This window comes from Poecilia reticulata, chromosome 22 (genome assembly GCF_904066995.2).
Source record: "Poecilia reticulata chromosome 22, P_reticulata-male-v2, whole genome shotgun sequence".
Classification (NCBI taxonomy): Eukaryota; Metazoa; Chordata; class Actinopteri; order Cyprinodontiformes; family Poeciliidae; genus Poecilia; species Poecilia reticulata.
The window spans coordinates 7,974,733-7,996,252 of record NC_088851.1 but is presented as its reverse complement, the minus strand read 5'-3'; the positions used below and the strand labels follow the sequence as shown (position 1 = coordinate 7,996,252).

The following is a 21,520-nucleotide window of genomic DNA, read 5'->3' as shown; positions in this document are numbered from 1 at the left end:
ATGTTAAAATAACACATCTGAAAATGATAAACAGCTATTAATTTATGTTGCGCTTTTTTTTCTGAAGTACCCGTGAACAGGAGATTGGACGGACAGAGAAATTACTTCACAAATAAAACAGCAGCAAAACATTGCAGATAAATAGATTTTATTACATTTTGGCTAACCCTTAGGTCTTTATTATTATTTTTTTCCATCACAGAATAAGAGAAATAAAATCTGGCTGCAAACTCTTCATTAGGCAGTATTGCTGATGACTGGTGAACACTGTCTTTAAAGTTGCACAGAGGGGAAAAAGCATTGTAAAATGAAATCATTGCACTTCTTGTTGCTTCAAGGTTTTCCCCTTAAAGTAATTTGAAACAAACATTCAATAATAATTTATCTTTTTTTATACATTAGCACCAAATTTACACAAATCTCACTCCTACAGCTCACTGCAACAACTTATAAATACACTTTTGCAAAATTATTTTCTTTTTTTTTGTCTACAGATGTAACATCACAAAATATTTGGTAAGTAAAAACAAAAGAAATGAAAGCAAAAAATGTTAGCAACGTATAAGCACTTCTTATCTAAGCGTAGGTCACTTGCTAAATCCACAGTGTAGCAAGCGGCTTTATATTTTCCTTTGCAATTACAACATCAGTTCTGTGTAGGCAGGGTTATTGCACAAAAGCTCTATCTATTCAAAGCAGCACTGATTTCCAAATAGTGAAACTAAAGCACTTCACATTCAAATGCAGGATTCAAGTAGCATCATAAACACCCAGCAAAAAAAGAGAGCAAGATTTCACTTTAGCTTACATATGGCACTCAAAGACTCAATCAACCAGCAACTGGAGGATTTCTGTAAGCAAAAACAGTGTTTGGGCTACAGAATTACACGAAATATGATTGAATGTACAAATGTAAAATGCAAGCCTCAATGAAATATTACTGCCTCACTGAATCGAATTGTATTATTTTTGCCAAAAGATGGATTTTAACGCCCATTGCATCACTTCATAGAAGTAACATAAATACGATGCCAAACTTTGCTCAGGTCTTTCAGATGCAATGACTCACTCATTGAAAGCATGTAGCAAAACAAATTAAACAAATCTCGCATTAATCCTGGCCTGGAATGAGATTTGAATCAGCAAAGTTAGCGAAATCCTAAAAACAGCTAATAATAAAACCAGCCTTCTTTACCGGATTCCTTTTAAACAAATTTCAAAAAGTGCAACATTTGTGTTAGATATCCTATGGTATGGCTTAGAGGCAATGTATTCTGAATTTCAAACTCCATTCTACCCTCAGAAATTGCATTTGTTTAATGCGGAATGACTATAAATTATGTAAAGACTTATTATATTTATTTATAATATTTATTCTAAGTTATATTTCTGAATTACAGCATTAAGTCAAAGTTCTGGATAAATTGCTTCCATCAGTACTTGACAAGCTGACTTTGCTTTCAATACTAACTGTGAATCACAGGTATGCGAACAGTCAAATAAAAAATAAAAAAATCTGGGAAAAAATTTAATAAATGTGTCTCAGTCCCGAGCATCAGAGTCTAATACCAGTACAGAACAGCAACATCGGCAAAACGACTCTTCATTTCAGTCTTTGAGTCACATTGGCCAAGGCGACGGCAAATGCCTGCACGGCGGAGAAAGGGTACTGGAAATCCAGGATGTAAGCGTTCCCGTCTATTCGCCCAAACTGCATCACCTGAAACAACAGAGAACATCAGAAACACATCAGGGATCTCTTATTGTTTCAGAAAGTTATTTGGTCACCATTAAAACTCTTGCGTCGTTGCTTTTCACATTACCTGCCTGCCATCCAGCTCTATCTGAAAATTCTTTGCTGACTCCTGAGTGACCCGACCGCCAAAGTCAAGCTGATAGACCTGCGTAGCCTCGTTCCAGAGCGGCTGCTTATTGGCCATGACATAGACGAACCCTTGGCTACCTAAACTGCGGTCCTCTCTTTCGTTGGCTTTGCGGCACTTGATCTCTTCCAGCTCGCTTGCCATACGCAGGCTCCTCTTGTTCTTCCAGCTCTTTTTGCTACTCTGGTTCTGGTTCATGAGCTCGTCTCCACTAATGAACAGCTCTGGTTCGCTTTCGGAGCTGTCCTGGAACTCGTTCGTCGTCCTGCTCATTTTCTTAGTCTTATTGAGTTGCTCTCTCTGCCCCTTGGGCTTCTTCTTCTCTCTACTGCCGAGCCTTGGGCTGGATATGAGGGTGTTGAAGTCCGAGAGCGCCCGCCCTTCCTTTCTCGATCTGCTCTCAGAGACTGTGGGCATGTTGCCCTCCTCTGCCCTGCTGTCAAGCCTTTTGCGGCTCTTCTTGCTATAGCGTTCCGGCTCCTGGGGAACGGGGCTTTCGTTAAGGGATGACGGCTCGGGAAAATTGTTGGCAGACTCTGCTTGGTCTTCTGTGGCACTTTTGGATGGGATCAACTCAGTGGGCGGGGGAGGAGGTGGTAGCGGAGGTGGTGGAGGTGGAGCGGTGGGAGGAGGTGGGGAGAGTAGAGGCTTTTCTAAAATCTGATGAGTTTTGGTCGGCAGGGGAGGAGCGGGAGGATCTTGCATTGGTGGTGGACAGGGGTAAGGGTTCCAAGGATGTAAACTGACAGGGTGAAGCTGAAGTCCAGCGCATGAGCTAGCTCCAGGATACAATGGAGGGAGAGGACAGCAAGCCAAGTTAGCCAAGTTTGGAGGGTACCCTGGTGGTAAGACCAAGCTAGGATCCTGTTGGGCAAAGGACACCGAGGTGACTACCTCATTTGGGGAACACTGTGGCGGAGGATTCTGTAGGGTCTGGAGTGGAGGTCCACTGTGACCCACACCTGGGGGGAAAGGTGAGAGGGATATCTGATATCCTGATGGGAAGGTAAGAGTGCTCGTGTTCAGACTGGTTGGAGGCTTTGTTGTGAGGACAAAAGGAAGCCGAGTAACGTCCAAGTGTTGAGCCTGACTGATAATGAGAGAGGGTGGTTTAGGATTTCCTGGTGGCGGGGCTAACATCGTCTGCTCTGGAGTAAGCCAGAAGTCCTCTGCGGTGGAGGTGTCCCACTGATAAGGCGGAGGGCGTTTGACTGTCATACTGCCATCACCCAGATTCAACTGACGAACAGATTTCTCAAGGTGACACTGCTGATTTAGTGTCTCGTCTTCAGTAAACGCAGAGTTTACGTACACTGTTCTGTCCCTGCTGTTATCTACTGCTCCCAGTAGACTGTAAGACGACTGAGACGCCAGCGGTGAGGCACTTTTGGAGTGCACTATGATGGTGCTGTGATGAGCCCCTTTGCCTGGCGGGAAGTCTTGCCTTACGACCGTGCCGCCTGCAATGCCACTACTTGTAGTCCCCCCTCCAGTTACACTGACACTGGTGCTACTGCTGTTACTGCTGCACTGTGTGCATGTATACAATGCAGTGGGCACCCTCTGCTGGTATGAAAGCGACAACGCGCTGTTCATTTTCGCCTTGGTGGGCAAAGTCCTCGAGCTGTCCATCATCTGTGGCACTTTGAGTCCCAAATCTCTGCGCTCACGACGTAGAGTGGCATGGATCAGACTGCTGTCGATTTTCTGAGGAGGAGGAAGAGTAGCAGTTACCTGATTGGCCGGATCAGGGTACGGAGGAGGGTCTCCGCTTGGTATAGAATACCGAGGGACAGACAGACGACTCAAAGTGGCTGAGCTGTATGGTAGTTGAATTTTTTTATTTTCAGTGGAAGTCACTTTAAGAGTTGCCGAACCTCCAATGCCATGAACAGAGTATGCATTCTGATTGCGAATGAGGCGTCTCCGTGGACGACACACCTCCTCTACATTGCCACTGCTGTCAAAGGTGGTGATCCGTTCGTACCCCAGAGGGGTTGGGTACTGCAAGGTGACTGGGTGAAGCAAAAATTCGTCTTTCTTGAGGCAGGGATCGGGAGCCAGGACACTTGGGCTGTCACAGTTTGTAATGAACGTTTGAGGAGCAGCGGCTGCTGTAGCCGCTGCCGCAGACACCACGGTCCCTGGGTATGGAGGTGGGGGGTTTATCTTCCTCATCTGGAGCTCCACAGCTCCGTCTGTGTCGCTGAAGGAAGGAGGTAACGTCCGTGGAAGAGTCGGCTTCAGCGTGTGTGCGTGGTCCCCCCTGTCCAGCTCAGGCACAGCAGTGGGAGGAGGGATTGAAGGAAGGAGATGAATCTGCTGCAAGGAAATGGTTGGATAGCTAGTGGGAGGCGGCGGCAGTGACATCTGCATTTTGAGCTGCTGCTGCATTTGTTGGTGCTGCCTCTGCATCTGTTGATGCTGCTGCTGGATCTGCTGATGCTGCTGCTGCAGCTGCTGCTGCTGCTGCCGCATCTCCTGGATCTGCTGCCTGATCTGCTGCTGCTGCTGCTGCATCTGCTGCTGCTGCTGCTGCATCTGCTCGTGCTGCAGCTGCATCTGGTGCTGCTGCTGTTGGATTTGCTGCTGTTGCTGAAACTGTTGAGTTGCCACCTGCTGTTGGGCCGGTTGCATTGGCGGGTGCTGTTGAGCCTGGTGTTGATGATGTTGGGCCTGTTGGTGTAGAGTCTGTGGGTGATGCATCTGCTGCAGCTGTTGATGTTGTGGCTGTTGTTGTTGTTGTTGTTGCTGCTGCTGCTGCTGCTGTTGTGTCTGGGACGGATGGTGGTGTTGCTGCTGTTGTGACTGGGACGGATGGTGGTGTTGCTGCTGTTGTGACTGGGACGGATGGTGCTGTTGTTGCTGCTGTTGTTGCAGTTGATGATGATGCATCTTCTGCTGCTGTTGCTGCTGCAGCTGCTGCTGCGTTTGCACAGTATGGGACTGTTTCGATGGCTGCTGGCGAGGCTGCTGTGAGTGAGCCCGCTGCGAGTGAGGCTGTGGGGGTAGATGGTGAGGAGGTGGTGGGGGAGGCAGAGTACCAGGGAGAAGAGGACCCATGTCTAGCCCACTGAAAATCCCCTGACTATGATTTGAGTATCTAGTTGGAACGGGGTATGGTGACGCAACAGCATCTTGGCCATGATCAGGGACGGGGACTGAGGCTGAGGCAGCCGCCGCCGCAGCCGCTGCTGCGGCTGTGGCTGTTGGATTGGTTAGTACGTCAAGTTGAATGTTCTGATTGGCCAGGAGGGATTGAACAAGTCCGATACTTTGAGTTGGAGACATGGCTTGAGCTGGGCTGTGGATGGGAGCGATGGGAATATTGACGGTACAGGATGGGTTGTCTCCGGATACTCCAGACGGCCCCATCACTTTAAGAAGACACAGAGCAAAAATTTAGCCAGACATTGAAATCTCATCGTATATTAATAATTTTACATGTTTTTTTCCATTTAAAATTGTGCTGTCGTTGGTACCTGGTAGGTCATCCTCGTCCTCACTGAACACATTGGGGTTGAACACAGGCAGGCTCATGAAGTCATGAGAAATCTTTCGCACTTCCGGAAGGTAGATAGTCATCTGCCTCGGTTGCAGATGAAGCAAACTAGTCTTATAGATCACTGAAGCAAAAGAATACACAAAGAAGAATAAAAAAAAAAAACATGAATCAAAAAATTGTTTTGTAGACAAATCATACATGCATCGAACATTTTTGGGAGATTTACCTGCACCAAGATTGGCTGGGAGGAAAGAGGCGAGTCCTACAATTTTGAACTTTGTTCCCCAAATGTTAGATGTGACTTGGGCAAGGTAGCTGTGCTATGGAAGAGTAAAAATAGAAAATTACTAAATTAGTCTGCATGAGCCTCTGCCACAACCAGGTTTTATTAACTGGATTTTATTTAGACTTTTTTAGACTTAGTTGTATATTTAACAAATAGACATAAAGAAATCTAACAAAAATACTGCAGTATCAGGATTATAACTGGTGAACTTGTTGATTATGCAATCGGTTGGTTTCCTGCATAAGATGAACAAACTAGTGGAAGATTATTTCCCTGGTTTTACTTGGCCTTAAATGTGATTCACTGAACATCTCCAAATATTTTCACCTTATTTCACGTTTTCACTCTGATACCACCAAATGAATTTCAGTGGTGACAGTAATCAAATAGTAATACGAAGCTTGTAAGTTTGACTCCAGTTTTCTACACCACAGGCCAAAGTATATAAAGGCCAGACATTGAATGTCGAGATGCTGATCAGACTGACTGACCCTGAGCTATTTTGCAGTGAAGCTGTTAGACATACTTGAAAAGACTTGAAGCTTTAAGATAGGCTACATATCGACACAGGGAGATTTATTCATAAAAAATATGAAATCCTTTCTCATCAAAACCTCTCATATAATTTCACCCCCATCTTAACAATTATGCACAGCTTTGTGTTGCTTGACTACATAAAACCCCAACAAAACACAATAGAATTTGTGGTTGTAATGTGGCAAAATGTGAGTATGAACATTACATTATCAAGGTACGGCGAATGTCTTATATGCTATGTTTGAAGACGTCAACAGCTTTGACAAATAATTTTGAGTAAAGGTCAAAAGTACCTCTGTGTTTCCATCCATTGTAAACTCACGGCGGGTCAGACTGGGTGACCGAACCGGAGGTTTTTTAGTCGGTAGCCGTGGTGACCGTTGCCCTTCTTGATTGGCGCGTGAAAGTTTGGGGGATTTTCTTGAATCCATATTTAACCTAAGAAAAATATATATATTGTTAGACTTGTTAAAATAACAGCATCAATAGACAAATCCTGAATTTGCAAAGGCTTCGTCAACATAATTTCCGATGAGGCAACCTGTTTCCGCGGGATAACTTTGGCGACTTCTTCCCCACCCACTCGTCACTCAAGTCTATGTCACTGGAGTCGGAGCAGTTACAGCTGTCCGTGTAGGAGATCATGGGATTCACACACACGTCCTCTGGAACAAGAAACACAAGCGGTACTGAAGATTACCGAGCAAAAAGATGTCTGACGCAAAAAAAAACAAAACAAAAAAAAACGAACGTGGCATTAAATTTCTGTTGCATAAAAATGATTTAACGAGCCAAATGCTCGGTCCTCGCACAGGCTATTTCTGAATCAGGCCACAAATCATGTTACATCAGAGAGGAGACTGCGTTTGTTCTTCCTCCTGGCAAATGGTTAGAACACAGCACTCATATCCCTTCTGGAAAGCAATAAAAGTGTGTTTGAGCACCTGTGTTTTTATCTCCTATCCAATGCTGCCTTATGGCTCATCTGTCCTCACCAAAAAACTACATAAAAATAGAGATACATCAATAAGGTATTCTGAGCCAGTTTGGAACAATTCTTTAAGTATTTCACACACAAAAAATAAAATGTCCAGCAGCCAACTGCTAAGATCTTGTTGACATGCCTGTGTAAATTAGTCCTGATTGTGTTAATAAGCTATTTTCAGAGAAGAATCAGCTGGCTCACGTTGCCCTTTCCCTTTAGTTTGGCTTTAGTCGCATTGATTACTGCAACAATGTCTTCACAGCTCTGCCTGAAAAATCGATCAGCATCAGCTGCAGCAGATGCAGAACGCTGCTGCTCGTGATCTCACTAAGACCAGGAAGACAGAGCACATCACCCATTAAACATTAAAATATGTTTGTTAGTTTATAAGTCACTGATTGGCTTAGCACCAAAATTTGTTGTATACCATTTGTCATTCCAGGCTACTCAGGTTTTCTGGTTCTACCCTGCTCTGCATCCCCTGAACCAGAATTCAGCTTCTATGCTGCACAAAACTGGATCAAACTTTCAGAAAACTGTAAAACAGCCAAGCAAGAATTTGGTATTTATTTACAGAAAACGAGGAATGGTCAAATTAACGAAAAAAGATGCAGTCCTTACACACCTCAAACAATGCAAAGAAAACAAGTTAATATTCATTTAGAAACAACAATACTAATGTTTTAACTCAGGAAGAGTTCAGAAATTTATATTTTGTGGATAAAATATAGATTTTCAATGGGGTTCAGTGCAGTGGTCCGTTAATGTTTTTCAGAAAAGTTTTATTTGATGATTTTGATGATGGCTTTTGTTTCATAATTGGTGACTGTGTTGTTTTTATGATGTAAAGCACTGAATTTTTGCTGCAATGTACTATACAAATAACCTTGACTGGATTTTCTTAATTAAAAGGATGCACAAAGATTTTATAACTTGACAGCTCTATCGTATATGTAGCTGTTTTAGATCCAACAGAAACTGAATAACTAACAACAACATATCTTTTGTTTGCTGAAATATTTTCAGACTGAAAATGATTTATAGTTTTGCTGCAATTAATAATTAGGACGAAGAAAAATCTGTTTTTTTAAAGTATTTGAGAGGCTGATCAACATTCAGGGTAGATGAAGGGAAAATTTGCTCTCCGATTGCTCCGTGCATCTCTGAAAAACACACACAATTTCTGATGAATATTAGGGTCAATTGTGACTCACCAGGCTTGCCTTCAGTTTTTGGATCCATAATGACAAACTCAGGCCTGAGCTTACTGATGCGCCTTCCCTTGAGAATAGGCACCAGCCCCCCGAGATACTCCAGGTACAGCGTGTAGCAGGGGCCGCCTGTCTCAGGACTATCCTCCGCTCGCTTCATGGTGCAGTGCAGCCGCTCGTTCCCGGACGTGGGGTAGCTGACAAAGTCGCGGATGTTGTTGGGGTCAGGAATCGGAGGCTGGAACAGAGAAATGAAAGATTTCTGGCTGCTCAAGGGGACAATATGAAAATGTGAGTGGTGTCTGCTAATGTCCGATGACCTCTGCTCGCTTCCCCAGCAGGATCAGCATGACCTAGCCACACAACTGCAGGTTTTAGGAAGTACGCCGAAGCGAAATACCTTGATGGTCGGTATAAAAGCAGAGGTAACGTAAGAGCAGAGCAGCGAGGGCATGTTCAGCTTCCCAACGTCCTTCTCTTCGCGCAGGGCGCTCGCAATACCCTGCTGGCACAAGAGCTGGAGACTGGCCACCCTGTGCTCCACACGCACCACATAGAGAGCTGGTCCGCATGCAAGGAACAGGCGGGAGTCTCTGTGACCCCAGCAGATAGTGGTGATGGGCCTCTGAAACAGAGCAACCAAAGATCTTCTATTGTTAGAACACGCTGGACACTTCTACGGTATTTATGTAACTAACCGTCTCAGACATGAAGCCTTGCAAAAGTTTTCATATTCAATGGTGTTTTCAACACTGCCACATTTTAACCAAAAATTTGTACCATGTAAACACTTTCATTTTATATGGAACTTCATAAAGTGGTGCATAGTTTTTAAGGGAAATGAAAATCTGCAAAGTGAGGCAGACGTTTGTACTATCAGACCCCAACCTGAATGAATACTTTAATTATTGGGGGTACGTCTCTTTAAACTTAGTAGAGGCAAAGATGGACATTTTCGCTAATTTTTTTTTTGCCTAAAGTAGCTGAAGTTTGGTCCGATTAGATGGTGAGCATCTGCAGACAGCAAGTCTTACCACAACTTCTACATTTGAAGGTCCAGACTGGCATTTAATTGAGGCCTGATACTGTAGCTCTTCTGTTGTGATGTTTTTTTCCTTTACTTATTATTACTCTTATTATTATTTTAGCATATATTTTTCTTGTATTATTTTTCTTTTTCTTTTCATCAACTTATTTTGTTATTTTTGTACAGCACTTTGGTGCAGTTTTAAACCTGTTTTTAAAGTGCTATATTAATACATTTGACATTGACATTGACTTTGATCTAATCTGTTCCATTGTAGGTCAGGTTTAGGTTCATTGTTGTGCTGAAAGGTAAACTTTCACCCCAGTCTCTACCCTGTATTTAGCTCCACGCATGTTCCCATCAACTCTATGTTTCCCGTCTCTGCTGAAGAATGGCGTTCCATATCATGATGACGCCACCGTTATTTTTAATTGTGTTGTTGGTGTGTTCAGGGTGGTGTTTGATGGTAGTTTTCCACCAAATATGGTGATATGTTTGCAAGTAACAAAAGATGTATTGTTGTCTTTCCACTTAGCGATTATGCACTTTGTGTGGGTCTATTGCATAAAATCACAACGGGATACATTAAAGTTTCTGTTTGCTAACCGACAAAATATGGAAAGGCTCAAGCTTTCTGCCTATCTTTTGTAAGAAACTTTATAAATATTTAGTTTCTTTATATTGCTATCTTCTAAGATCTTTATAACAATAAAAAACTAAAGAAACTATGCCTAAAAAAAATTGTAGCCAGGAGATCTAAGCGATGCCAATCAACCTTCTGGATGCTGCTCAATTTGCTAGTGGTGGGAAAACAACTTACCGTTACAGGAAAACAGGTTGTTTCTGACTGTGTGGTGTATTTCTGCAGTTAATACGAAGAGCACTGGGCGAGGCCGCAGGAGCTTGATTTTTTTTCATAGATTATCTGTCTTGTACTGCCACGATATAATGATTAAAAAAAAATGTTTTTAAGAAAAGTTTCATATTGCAGCTTTACAGAGAGACTAACCTGTGCAGGTGTTTCCAGAGTGTATATGTGCTCTCCTTGTACATTGTAGAACTTAACAAGAGCATTTCTCATGATGGATGCACAAGCCGTGTCGGCTGGGAGCCCGTGTTTCTCCATGCCAGCCACAGCCAAGAGGTCTCCCTGAGAGCACCACTGGGCTTCCACATCTATAGCGAGGAAAATTAAATCAGAGAGAAATCTGCCGACAATAAAGTCGTAATTTTTACTCATGTGGGCTGGAACCTGAAGAGGCAATAACAGCATTTGTCAATAAACAAATTCAAGACCTAGAATTGGTCTGGTCCAAGTCCTGTTCTTGAGAGCTAGCGTCCCGCAAACTTTCAGATACTTCCCTTCTCCAACACCCCAGCAGGGATGCATCTAACAGTTACAGAATTGAAGCTATCTGGGCCCTGACTTGGGCACCCCTAAATTTGGATGATTAAAGTCAAGACACCATGACTTTAATGCCTACCTTACCTTAACCAAATCTGAAAACTGTACCTTGTTGCATCGTCATACTGTGGGATCGTACCTTTCAGTCCTGAACGGATAATAGCCGGAGAGAGATCATCATAGTTGTTCATCAAACTGATATCTCCTGATAAGAAGGTGACTGTCAACAAAGGCTTGACTCTTCGGACTTGGAAGAAGGAAGAAAAGTACATGTCCATTCATTGCTTTGTTAGGCGTTTGCCGTGAGCAGAGAGAGGGAAGAAACGGTCGTACCTAAAGGCAGGATATTGTCATCGGAGTCCGTGTCGCTCTCTGTGCTGTCCTCGACCAGGAAGTCGGGGCAGTTCCACGACATGCTGACGATGCCGTCAGACTCGTGTAGCAGCACGTGAGCGAGCATCCGTCCGTGACAGTCCATCACTATTACCTGCCCATCTGCTGTCCCAAACAACACCTACGCGTAAAGTTGTTCAATAACAACAACTATGTTAGTAATAACTAACCGCCGCTAAACGGAGACAGCATTTTGGTAACGCTATACGCATACCACCGAGGATGTTTTGATACTAGAAACTCAGCAGAGCGTCGTGTACCTGCTGGTCATCAGGTGTCCAGATGCCACAGGTGATCTGACTCTCCAGGTTGATCTCTGAGGACCAGTGTCTCTGCCCGCTGACCGAGCCGACTAACACAAAGCCATCCCTGTAAGCGATGAGGGCTTGGGTGCCGTCGTGTGACCAAGTAAAATCACTCACCTGAAGGGTAATAAGATATACTGTTAGGGGTATTGGTGTGAAACAACTAAAGCGATGACGAGGTTTATATTTGTAACAAATGCATGCTGCATTATTCCTGAAACACAATAATGAAATTGCACACCTGGGCTCCTCTGTCATTCACTAACTCCACAGACCACCTTCCCTCATACTGGATCCATACAAAGATGCCTCCTTCCATGTCACAGGTAGCCAGCTTCTGGAAGGGCTCATTCCAGCGCACCAAGACAACCTGCAAAGGAGCAAAGCAAGCAGCTTTCTTCCATTTTCTAAAAGCACAGGTACAGCTGTCCACGGAGAGAAACTTTCAGGAGTAATGTGCTGCATAAACACGAGTCTAAAAAAAGACTTTGAGGCAGAACAGGCTTTTAAGAGCCAAAGCAGTTGGAAGGAGAGTCAGCACACAGGCGGATAAAAATAGCACCAGCAAGAAACATGTACTAATAATAAGACCAGCAATAAGTTCATGAATGCAATAAGGTCCTTTGGAGCAAAGAAAGCGACTTTAAGCAAAAGCTGAAAATTATTTAATTCTTACTTATCGTTTTTTAGGAATAGTCCACATTTGAGGAGCCCTTTGATTGTGTCCAAGTTTCAACCATCTGATCCCAACTTGTTAAAGCAAATTGGGAGGCTCAAGAGCAGCCCGGGAACCACAATGGAAACCACCAAAACACCAGGTTTGTTGATTTGCCCACACGGATAAACCAAGTTCCTTTTTTTGAGAGACGTTTTAAAGTCAGAGTAGAAAAATGATGAGCAGTTCTGCTGCTAGCACAGTAGCAATATGCTAAGGGTTTGTTTAATTGCCTGCAGTATTGGTGCGTCTTACAGAATGGGTGTAGAAAATATCTAAATTCTTCAGCTCCATCCAAAATGAACAGCCAGTTGAGTCACACGCAGGCTAATTATACAATAAACCTATTAACACTTTCTTGAGAATGGTTGGGTATAGGTACAAGTGTAAACGTTGCGTTGAAGGGCGTGACCAACAGCAGCTTATTTGGATTTAAGGTGACAAGAGGCCCTCACCTCACTGTTGTGTCCTCGCAAGTTAAAGTTGATTCTCTGCGGTGTACTTCTATCCCTCCGGCAGTGACTAGAAGTGAACGTCACCCCGACGACTCCTCTCCCGTTCCCCGTGGCGAGCCAGCCCTCCTCGTAGTAGCGTCTCCGGCATACCGGCTTGTCCTTCTCGCTCTTGGGGACGCGGCCCTTCCACGAGAGGCAGAGGATGTTGGAGTCGCTGCACAGGATGGGACCATGTTCCACGGCGGCCAACATCCCTACTGACTGGCCAGGCTGCTGAGCGAGACAAGAGGAGAGGCTTCAGGTGATAGATCAACACACATTAGAGTAGAATTTTGAGGTAGACGATAATGATAATGATCATAATAAGTAGTTTTCCACGTTTTTATAAGCGTGGTATGCATATTCGGATCCTCTGAGCCAATGCTTTCTGCTACTTTTTCTCCAGATACAGCTGCAGGAAGTTTGGGCTAGCTTTGCACACCTGGAGACTGAAATGTTTGCAAAGTAGCTCTAGCTCGGACTGTATTAGAGCATTGATCCATGAACAGCAATTATTTTCAAGTTTTTCCACAGTTTCAGAGACTCAAACTTCCTGTAGACAGTCCTGAACTGAATTTTACTCAAGGATATAATGGGAAAGAGACCCTGAACACAATGGCATGCCACACTCTTCAGATCTTTGCTGGTAGAATATATAATTTCCCTTTCACCTTACAATAGAGGGCTACTTTATATTGGTCAAAGAGGCCATGTGAAACAAAGATTAACACACCGCAGTGTGTTAATCAAACCAGCAACAAACAATATAGGCAGGAAAATAACTCCCTAAAACCAGGTGATTTAAAGTGTTTTGTTTTGTTTTGTTTTGTTTTAGAAAATTCTGTGCAATTAAATTTTGACTGGCAGCACGAATTTTAACAAGTACGAGTGAATCACTAAGTGTGCCAGGCTGTTCATAATGTTCTTGCTGTAGTCCCTATTATTCACTGCTCATGGAGCAGGTCCAGAATTTGTCTGTAGGTTACATCATCACTACAGCTCTATTTATTATCATTCACAAAATGAAATTAAATCATGTAGATAAAATACGTGAAATTCTGAGAATGCAAACAAGAGCTATGTCCTTTCTTTTATGCCAAAAGGGGAATATCAACAAGAAGTATCCTCTTCTACCACACTTTTTTTTTTTTAAAAAGCTAATCATTCGACATGTTACAAATTTGAGGTCCCCAATTTAAGTCGGTGTCATTTTCTACACATATTTGATGTATGCTGGCTGACATTATGTTATGTAATGTCATGGGTGGTGGGGAATTGGCTAAACCCAATTCAGTATCGACAATTTGACAGCGGCTTGAAATACCTCATAGTTCCTGGGCATGTTGAATCAAAATGTGTCCTCTGAAGGTGTCCATATTTTCATCCAGATGATGCACTGAAGGGTAATGGCTGTTTTCCTGTTGTTGCTTAAAAGGGGACCTATAATAGGGAGGTAAAATGCATCATACAGCCAGAGGGTATCCAGCTCTTCCTTCATTCATTCATGCATTCATGCATTCATCCAGCCACTCATCCAAATCTGCACTTTAGAATTTGCCATTTGAAGATGCGTGCCACCTCAGATGCCCGTCACCCATCCCGGAGACTTGTGCAATCCTGTTGCAGTGCAGGAAGAAAAAATAATAATAATCATTTTAAAAAGACGTCGGGGACGGGAGGAAGACAGAAAGAAAAACGCAGCAGTTCAACAAATAAAGGACGGAGAAATTTCTAGCTGAAAAACAGCGGTGTCATTCAGAGCATCGCCGTTCATATTTAGTGTTTCTCAGTCTCTATGCAACGCCAACACTGCAATGAAGAGCTAGTCTCCATGGGTACTGATGCTGTCCTCGCCTTATTGTTACCGGCAGAGCAGAAATTAAACACAGATATTTACTCAAACGTCGCAAATATTACATAAACCCTTCAATGTTTAGAGCATCTGAACTGTGGTGTAAACGTCAATAAGCTGTTAAAATAGCAACGATTTATATTTGTCTAAAGCCTCCGTATAATCATCGACTTGGAGTGAATTATGAGTCAAAGACAAAGCAGCTCTTTTAGAAATCTCACAAAATGACAGGTTACATCTGACGCTTTCTTATTCATAGGCGTCTCATATACCCGCATCACCCAGCTGTCTGAGTGAGTCAGAGCTCATTTCGAGACGAATGTAAGGGCTTAGAAATTACACATGCGCCACTTATATTAAATAGGTTTAAATTTCAATTAATCAAAAGCGGTACGTACCTGTCACCAAGATAAGAATATATATATGTTAGTCCTAAAATGACAGACAGTTCCGTAATGTTGCCAGGCGCTTCTCCTTTGGCGCACTTTGTGCTTGTGCCTTTAAGAGGGGTTGCCATGAGGCAGGTAGCGTGGAAATGCTGCAGGGGTTTTTCCAGCGCGGATTCAGCCCGTGCGCCAAACGCTAATGTTGACGGCTACAGGGACAACTAAATGTACCAGCTCCAATTTCCATTTTATATAATCTCCCATCACCCAGAGGCTAATTTATCGTTCAAACGCTTCCAAGTGTTTTCTGCTTCACGCAAACGGGGGTTTCCGTTTTGATGGCAACCTCGTTCGGCGCACCCACTCTCTGTAACGTACCTGTCGTGCAGTTTGCAGCTGTGATTTCTGGCAGAAATGCACGATCTGCATTTTTCGTTCGTCGCGTCCTTGTCATGGCTGTTGCCGTGAGCGTCGTTAGGTTTGCAATTTTACTATTTGTTTCCAAGAAATCAGTGAAGACATGCTAAAGATGTAAGACTGCAACTTAATAATATTTTACAATTTCTTTGACTGAAGTTACCAAACTAACTAACTAACTAACTAACTAAATAAATAAATAAATAAATAAATAAATAAATAAATAAATAAATAAATAAATAAATACAAATAAAAATAGACCGTGTAACAAGATTTAAACCACGTGCTTTTGACATTTACCTAATTGTTGAGTTTTTACTTTTATGGAAAAATAAAATATCATCACATATTGGGGCACATTGGGGGTTTTTAACACTATTTTTTATAATAATAGCACGAAAATGACATTAACAGTATAAAGCAGAACAATAAAATTTTGACTATTATAACATTTCATACATATTTTACTGGTGGTGGCTGTTTCCTAGACATAGATAGACAAAGTCACTTTATTGTCATTCAACTGTACATTTAAATTTAATTTGATACGATAAAATAAAATAAAATAAAATAAAATACGATCAATTTTTAATTTAATTTAATTAATACATTTAATTTAATTTAAATTTGAGCGCAATTTCGTTGCAAGGCTTGAATAGTAACAAAACAAATAAATAGTACATGTCACTTCCAGGGAACTTTCAAAATAAGTCCCTATTTGGTGACTTACACCAAATATAGCCACACTATCTGGTGTTGTATTGGGTTTGGCTATAAATATAAATATATAAATGCCAAAGGCAATTCCCAAAACTTCCCATAAGTTTATCTAAACTTTTTTTTTAGTTTAAATAAAATAAAAATCACCACCTCTTTTTTGCCAAAAGATGATTTAGCCAAAAAAGGACAAAAACAACAACAACAACAACAACAAAAAACACTTTTGGCAAAAATAACTTAGGCCATTATTTTAGGAAAGTGATCATTTACATCCAGACCGACTTGAGGCGTTTGCTAATAACAAATATAAAAGGTTCAGGGTAAATTTGATTGTATATTTCTATATATTCAAGTTTGGATTCAGGGATGTTGCATAGTGGCCTAGATTGTCAAAATCTATAACATTAAGGCTATTTTACCAAAAAAGAGGATTGAGCAACATAACTTATGACCTGGGTAGCTAAACAAGGGATGAATGATCCATCCATTGCTAATCTCCGTGATCATTGGACAGGGTAAACACTGGACAGGACACCAGTCCATCTCAGTGACACACAAGAAGACAGATAATACGCGCACACATTCACGTCTGAACAGAAAAAGTCTCATTATGCAAATATTGATATTTCCTCAAAAAAGAAAAAAAAAGAAAAAGAAACTAAACCATTTTGATCACTATGACTTCATCTTGAAAACAACTGATAGCACCATTGTTAAGATTCATATTTTTATTTCATCAGAAACATTGGAGCACTCTAACTCCTTATGGTCTAAACACAGTTTATTCATGACTGTACTGCTAAGCATATGGAGACCATGCTCATGAAATACTAAATAAAGTGACTGTCTGCTGGAAGATAAGGAAATATAATACACAACATAACACCTTCACCATCAGAAGGCTGAAGTAGACATGACCAACTTTTCTTCTAATTTCTAGTAAGACTGCAAAACGAGTGCTGGGTAAAAAGGACATATACTATTGAAAAGAAATCTAACAATCAGATCATTAATAGTATTTATTTACCCGTCTTTCTTACAATAAGTCAGTTACTTCTGACTCCATCCACCAACAGTTTAAAGAGCCATGTCGATGTCTCTTCATTCTCCTACGAACAGCGGCGCCTCTTGTAGAAGGATGCCATGTTTGGTGTTATGCCATGTTTGGTATAACATGGCATACCAAACAATAAAAACCCCCCAACAATCAAACATATGTGTTTGATGAGATTTAGGTGCTATACGATTTTACAGGAAGTGATGCAAACGATCATATCACTTATGGTAGTCACTGATTTGCAAAAGCTATGTGGAAATACTTTAAGGGAAAAGGACCGTCAGTGGAGGTGGAAGTTACAGCTTTTGACAGCAACATGATAATATTTATTAACTTGCCTTGAATGACATCTAAACGCATAAAGCTCACAAAAAAGAGTGTGTTTTATGCATTCATTCTGCCAAACACTTTAAAAATTGAATTGGTGGCTCATAGAGTTTACTTTGCACCAGAAGGGAAATGTAAGGACCCAGATGTTCCAATCCATCTTTGGAAGAAATTTTCCTTACTTTTGGAATTTTACTATCCCAACAGACCTGTAATATTTATAAACCACTCTTCAACTATTTATTTATATATATAACTTGTATAGATTGAAACATTTGCATGCAAACATAATTTTTTTTTATCATCATTAATATTTTGTGCATTATTTCTTCCACAAAATGTTAGTGTGTTATTTTTGGCTTGATGAAAGAAATTGAAATTTTCAGGATTGCCAAGGAAAAAATAGAACAGTTATTTGGAGACAATAAAATTATAAAGTAATGTGAAAAATTGGGTTAAATATAATCAGCAATGAAACTTTTCACATATCGTGACATTTATTCTGCTCAATTTAACTAAAAACAAAGAAATCTGTGACAAGAAAAGAAAAACTGAACAAAAATAGTTTCAAAATTTTCATAAGCAAATAAATATTTGTTTCAAGTACATTTAATTTAATGTAACTTATTAATTTTTTTATGGTGTATAACTACCATTATTTATAGTAAATCTGATTAAACTGATAAAATCCTCCTTTGTTGCGCGATTTGAAGCTTTTTGAGCGTTTGATGCGTAAAGCGAGTCCGACGCTCTACGTAGCGTAACCAGACGCGCCTGACGCTCAAAACACTTTGTGCGAACGCACTAAAAGTGCACATATGTCGAATATGAACCGTCAGACGCATTTTTGACGCGCGTAACGCGTTTGGCGTTAACGCACCATCAGTTATTAATAACTAGGTAAAAATATGGGATTATAGTGAATTTGCAAAAGCCGCATGTTTTTTTATATTGAATTTAATACAAAGGAAAATGAACATTTAACTGTAGGAAAAGTAGGAGCACGTGCTCAACAATCTACATTATCCTGGTTAGGCTAAAATTTCCCAGTGGGGGCTAAAAGCTGAAATTTAATCAAAATTAGGTTCAACAAAGTAGGTGCTGAACAAATATGCAACCTAGCTTTTGCAACTTTGGGGGATTTTTTCTTCTACCAGATTTTTATTTATTTATTTTTTTAGTTGAATTGTACACAATAGATGTCACATTTCACATTGAAAAATGTTTTTAAATGATTTATCATGGTCTAATTTTTTTTTCAGAATTAAAAACTGACATTTTAACCAAGGTGACTTTCGAGAGCCACTGTATCTCTTTTTCATTTAAAAAAATGTTTACTAAATGTGTAGTTATTACAAAAACATTGCAACTGTAGTCTGTTTTAACAGTCTGTAGATACTTAGCAAAACAAGTAGATTTAGTTCTTGTTGTCATACCAACAGCTTTAAGTGCAAGTCTCCTCGAAGGCATGAATGACACTGTCATATGCAGGAGGTGGAGTGTGTGAGGGAAGGAATCCTTTCAGCCCATTGCCGCCCAGCCAGAAGGAATTCCTCTTGCTTGGTACAAGGGAGGCTGAATCAGACGAGTCCATGGCCACTGTGTCCTCTGACATGGTCACCCGTGTATCGTCTCCCATGTCCAGGCTAGGCCTGCTCTTTTTGGGCAGCGGCCGAAAGGTGGACGTCTCTGCGCCGGGTTTGCTCCCCAAGGGGCCCACCGGCTCTAGAGAAGGCTGCCTGTAAACACTGAGGAAAGTGCTTCGGTAAAGGCCAAACTGGCTGCCCATGGGGTCACGTCGCGAACTGCCAGATTTCTTTTTGGAGCGCCTTGTGATCCTGGCCGTAGCCCGGCGTCTTGATGCCCAGGTCAACAGAACGTAGATCAGAGCTCCCAGCAGCAGGCCAACGAGAATAGATAAACAGAAGGCTAGAATCATATCACCTGGATGAAGACAAAGCGGTACGCAGATTCAGTCGAGGGAGGCAAAGACAGACAAAAGGGAAATGTTTGGTGGAGTGGGTGGGCAGATGCATTGTGTTGCCCTGCAAAGGAGGGAAATTATTTCCCCAGATGGTGATTTTGACAACACTTTAAACCCTCGACCACAACGAACAACAGGAAGACAAGTGTTACCAGAATGGTCTATGCCAAGCTTTTGTTTTCTCTTCTGTGGTGTATTGACTTATTGTTGCACATACTGCTGTAAATGGCCACTTTTACATAAGATCTTACATCATGCACGGTGTGTGGGTTCACAGGCTATGTGCTGCGGTTATCCTGCTGAAGAACAAGCAGACGAAGCTGAAACAAAACTCTGGATATTATTATTATTATTAGGTTTCATGTTCTTTTTGAAATACGGACATACTGCAAATGATAACTGGTTGGTTTTTGTTGCATATTTAAAACAAAGGACAACAGGGAAACAGATTCAAAGATCTATATATATATATATATATATATATTTTTTTTAATGTATTCTTCAAAACAAAAAGCGCTTTAGGTTGTATAACGTTTATTTTGAAATGAACCTGAAGACAATAAGGAAAATATCCACTGTAACTAAAGCTTATGTGTATTTTAATACACATAAGAAACCTGCTGTGGTATACTAATCATTGTTTAGACTAACTAACAGATTATCGTTCTTTTGCGATTTAATTTTGAGAAACTACAATCGCTCCTTATACATTTTACACACATCTCTTTTCTTGCTCTTTGCATATAAGTAGCTTCTGCAACAACAACAACAAAAAAGTCCTTTAAAGAGATCTTTGCAACCAAAATATTAAGATCCACTTACCAACATTAAAAGATTTTAATATTTCCAAAAATGCATTTGTTTCATTTAGTGCCATTTTCCCACCATGAGCTGGTTTTTGAGCTCCACACGGAATCACACACGTACAGAAACTGAGCTTTTTTTTTTCCCAAGACAGGTTTTTCAATCCCAACAGTGTTTGGTGTGGCGGAAACCTTGCTGTCATGCTTCCTTCCCCTCTCTGGCTTAAATTTAGTAAACGCGCTGCTTATCTGCGTGGGACATAACACTAGGAAGCAGTGTTACTTCCTTTTGCATCATTTCCTTACGATCAATACCTCATAACAAAACTTCTGTTAAATATGGCTTTCATACAAGTAGAGCATGTTACATGTCTTCTGCAGGATGCACACATTCCATGAAAAAAAAAAAAGTTGGTTGAGCCAAAGTACGCAACTTTCAACCAAAAATACAGCCCTCTTGCTCATGTACAACACCTTGGAAATAATTCAAATTATTCAGGTTTCCTGACAACGTTCAGCACAAGGAGATCCATAAAACTCTGCCAAACCAATCCAGTGTCTTTAGAGTATCAAGCTCAGGTCTCTGTGGGGATTTCCTTCCATTGTTGCAGTGTTCCCACTCTTGCTCCAAGACTGAGAAGAACATTGCAAAACTTCTACAGTTGAGTAGTTGCTGCTAAAACCTCTGCAGCTTCTTTTCTGTGAAGAATTTAATTTCAATCATTGTTATATATTTTTTTCCTTCAGTAAGTCTGAAGAAAGGGGTTTGTCACAATGATTACACATTTTTCCTCGGGATTGAACCGTGAAATTTTTATGTCGATACAGGCATGTTCCAGGAGTTGTCCACCAGGTGGCAGTCAAGTCTTTACAATGAAACTGCAACTGTCGGTGTAGGACCTGAAATGACCTTTATGGGCTCCTTAAAATTAATGAAAGATATTGAATTTCTATTGACTCGTGTTGTAGAAAGAGACAGATGGGGTTTTGTGTGTTATGTAATTAAAATGGGGGGAATGAAACAATTTTCCACACAATTTCAAAATGGACTCATCTTTTTTTCCCCCACCAGTCTTCTTTAATATTTTCAGGACAAATCACTCTAACTAAATTTAAACAACTTCTGTGGTGAAGGCTTTTTTTTTTTATCATTGTCCTGATCTCTCTTTTTTCAATTCAATAAATCTAGTCAAAGATGAAATGAAAGTTAAAAAAATAAACTTTGGGG

General features: G+C 41.1%; 2 protein-coding genes across 4 annotated transcripts; both read right to left on the bottom strand.

Annotated features, from left to right (window-relative positions):
* Nucleotides 1–131: 131 nt before the first annotated feature.
* tulp4b (TUB like protein 4b) lies at nt 132–15,351 on the bottom strand. Of its 3 annotated transcripts, XM_008399091.3 has the most exons (17): nt 14,997–15,350; nt 14,325–14,363; nt 14,071–14,186; nt 12,708–12,980; nt 11,779–11,907; nt 11,493–11,654; nt 11,173–11,353; nt 10,979–11,086; nt 10,444–10,610; nt 8,808–9,032; nt 8,411–8,645; nt 6,753–6,876; nt 6,505–6,649; nt 5,615–5,708; nt 5,366–5,509; nt 1,824–5,260; nt 132–1,720 (listed from the first exon to the last, which is right to left on the bottom strand). In XM_008399091.3, the coding sequence occupies exons 3-17, from the start codon at nt 14,086–14,088 to the stop codon at nt 1,604–1,606; spliced, it is 5,559 nt and encodes a 1,852-aa protein (XP_008397313.1). In that variant the 5' UTR covers nt 14,089–14,186; nt 14,325–14,363; nt 14,997–15,350; the 3' UTR covers nt 132–1,603. The 3 variants fall into 3 exon arrangements, with proteins under 3 accessions (XP_008397313.1, XP_081459685.1, XP_008397312.1); XM_081603559.1 differs by having other exon boundaries at nt 12,708–12,977; nt 14,071–14,363; nt 14,997–15,351; XM_008399090.3 differs by having other exon boundaries at nt 14,071–14,363.
* A 1,533-nt stretch (nt 15,352–16,884) lies between these two features.
* On the bottom strand, nt 16,885–20,687 carry myct1b (myc target 1b). Its single transcript, XM_008399088.3, has 2 exons — nt 20,312–20,687; nt 16,885–19,449 (listed from the first exon to the last, which is right to left on the bottom strand). The coding sequence occupies exons 1-2, from the start codon at nt 20,493–20,495 to the stop codon at nt 18,950–18,952; spliced, it is 684 nt and encodes a 227-aa protein (XP_008397310.2). The 5' UTR covers nt 20,496–20,687; the 3' UTR covers nt 16,885–18,949.
* Nucleotides 20,688–21,520: the final 833 nt, after the last annotated feature.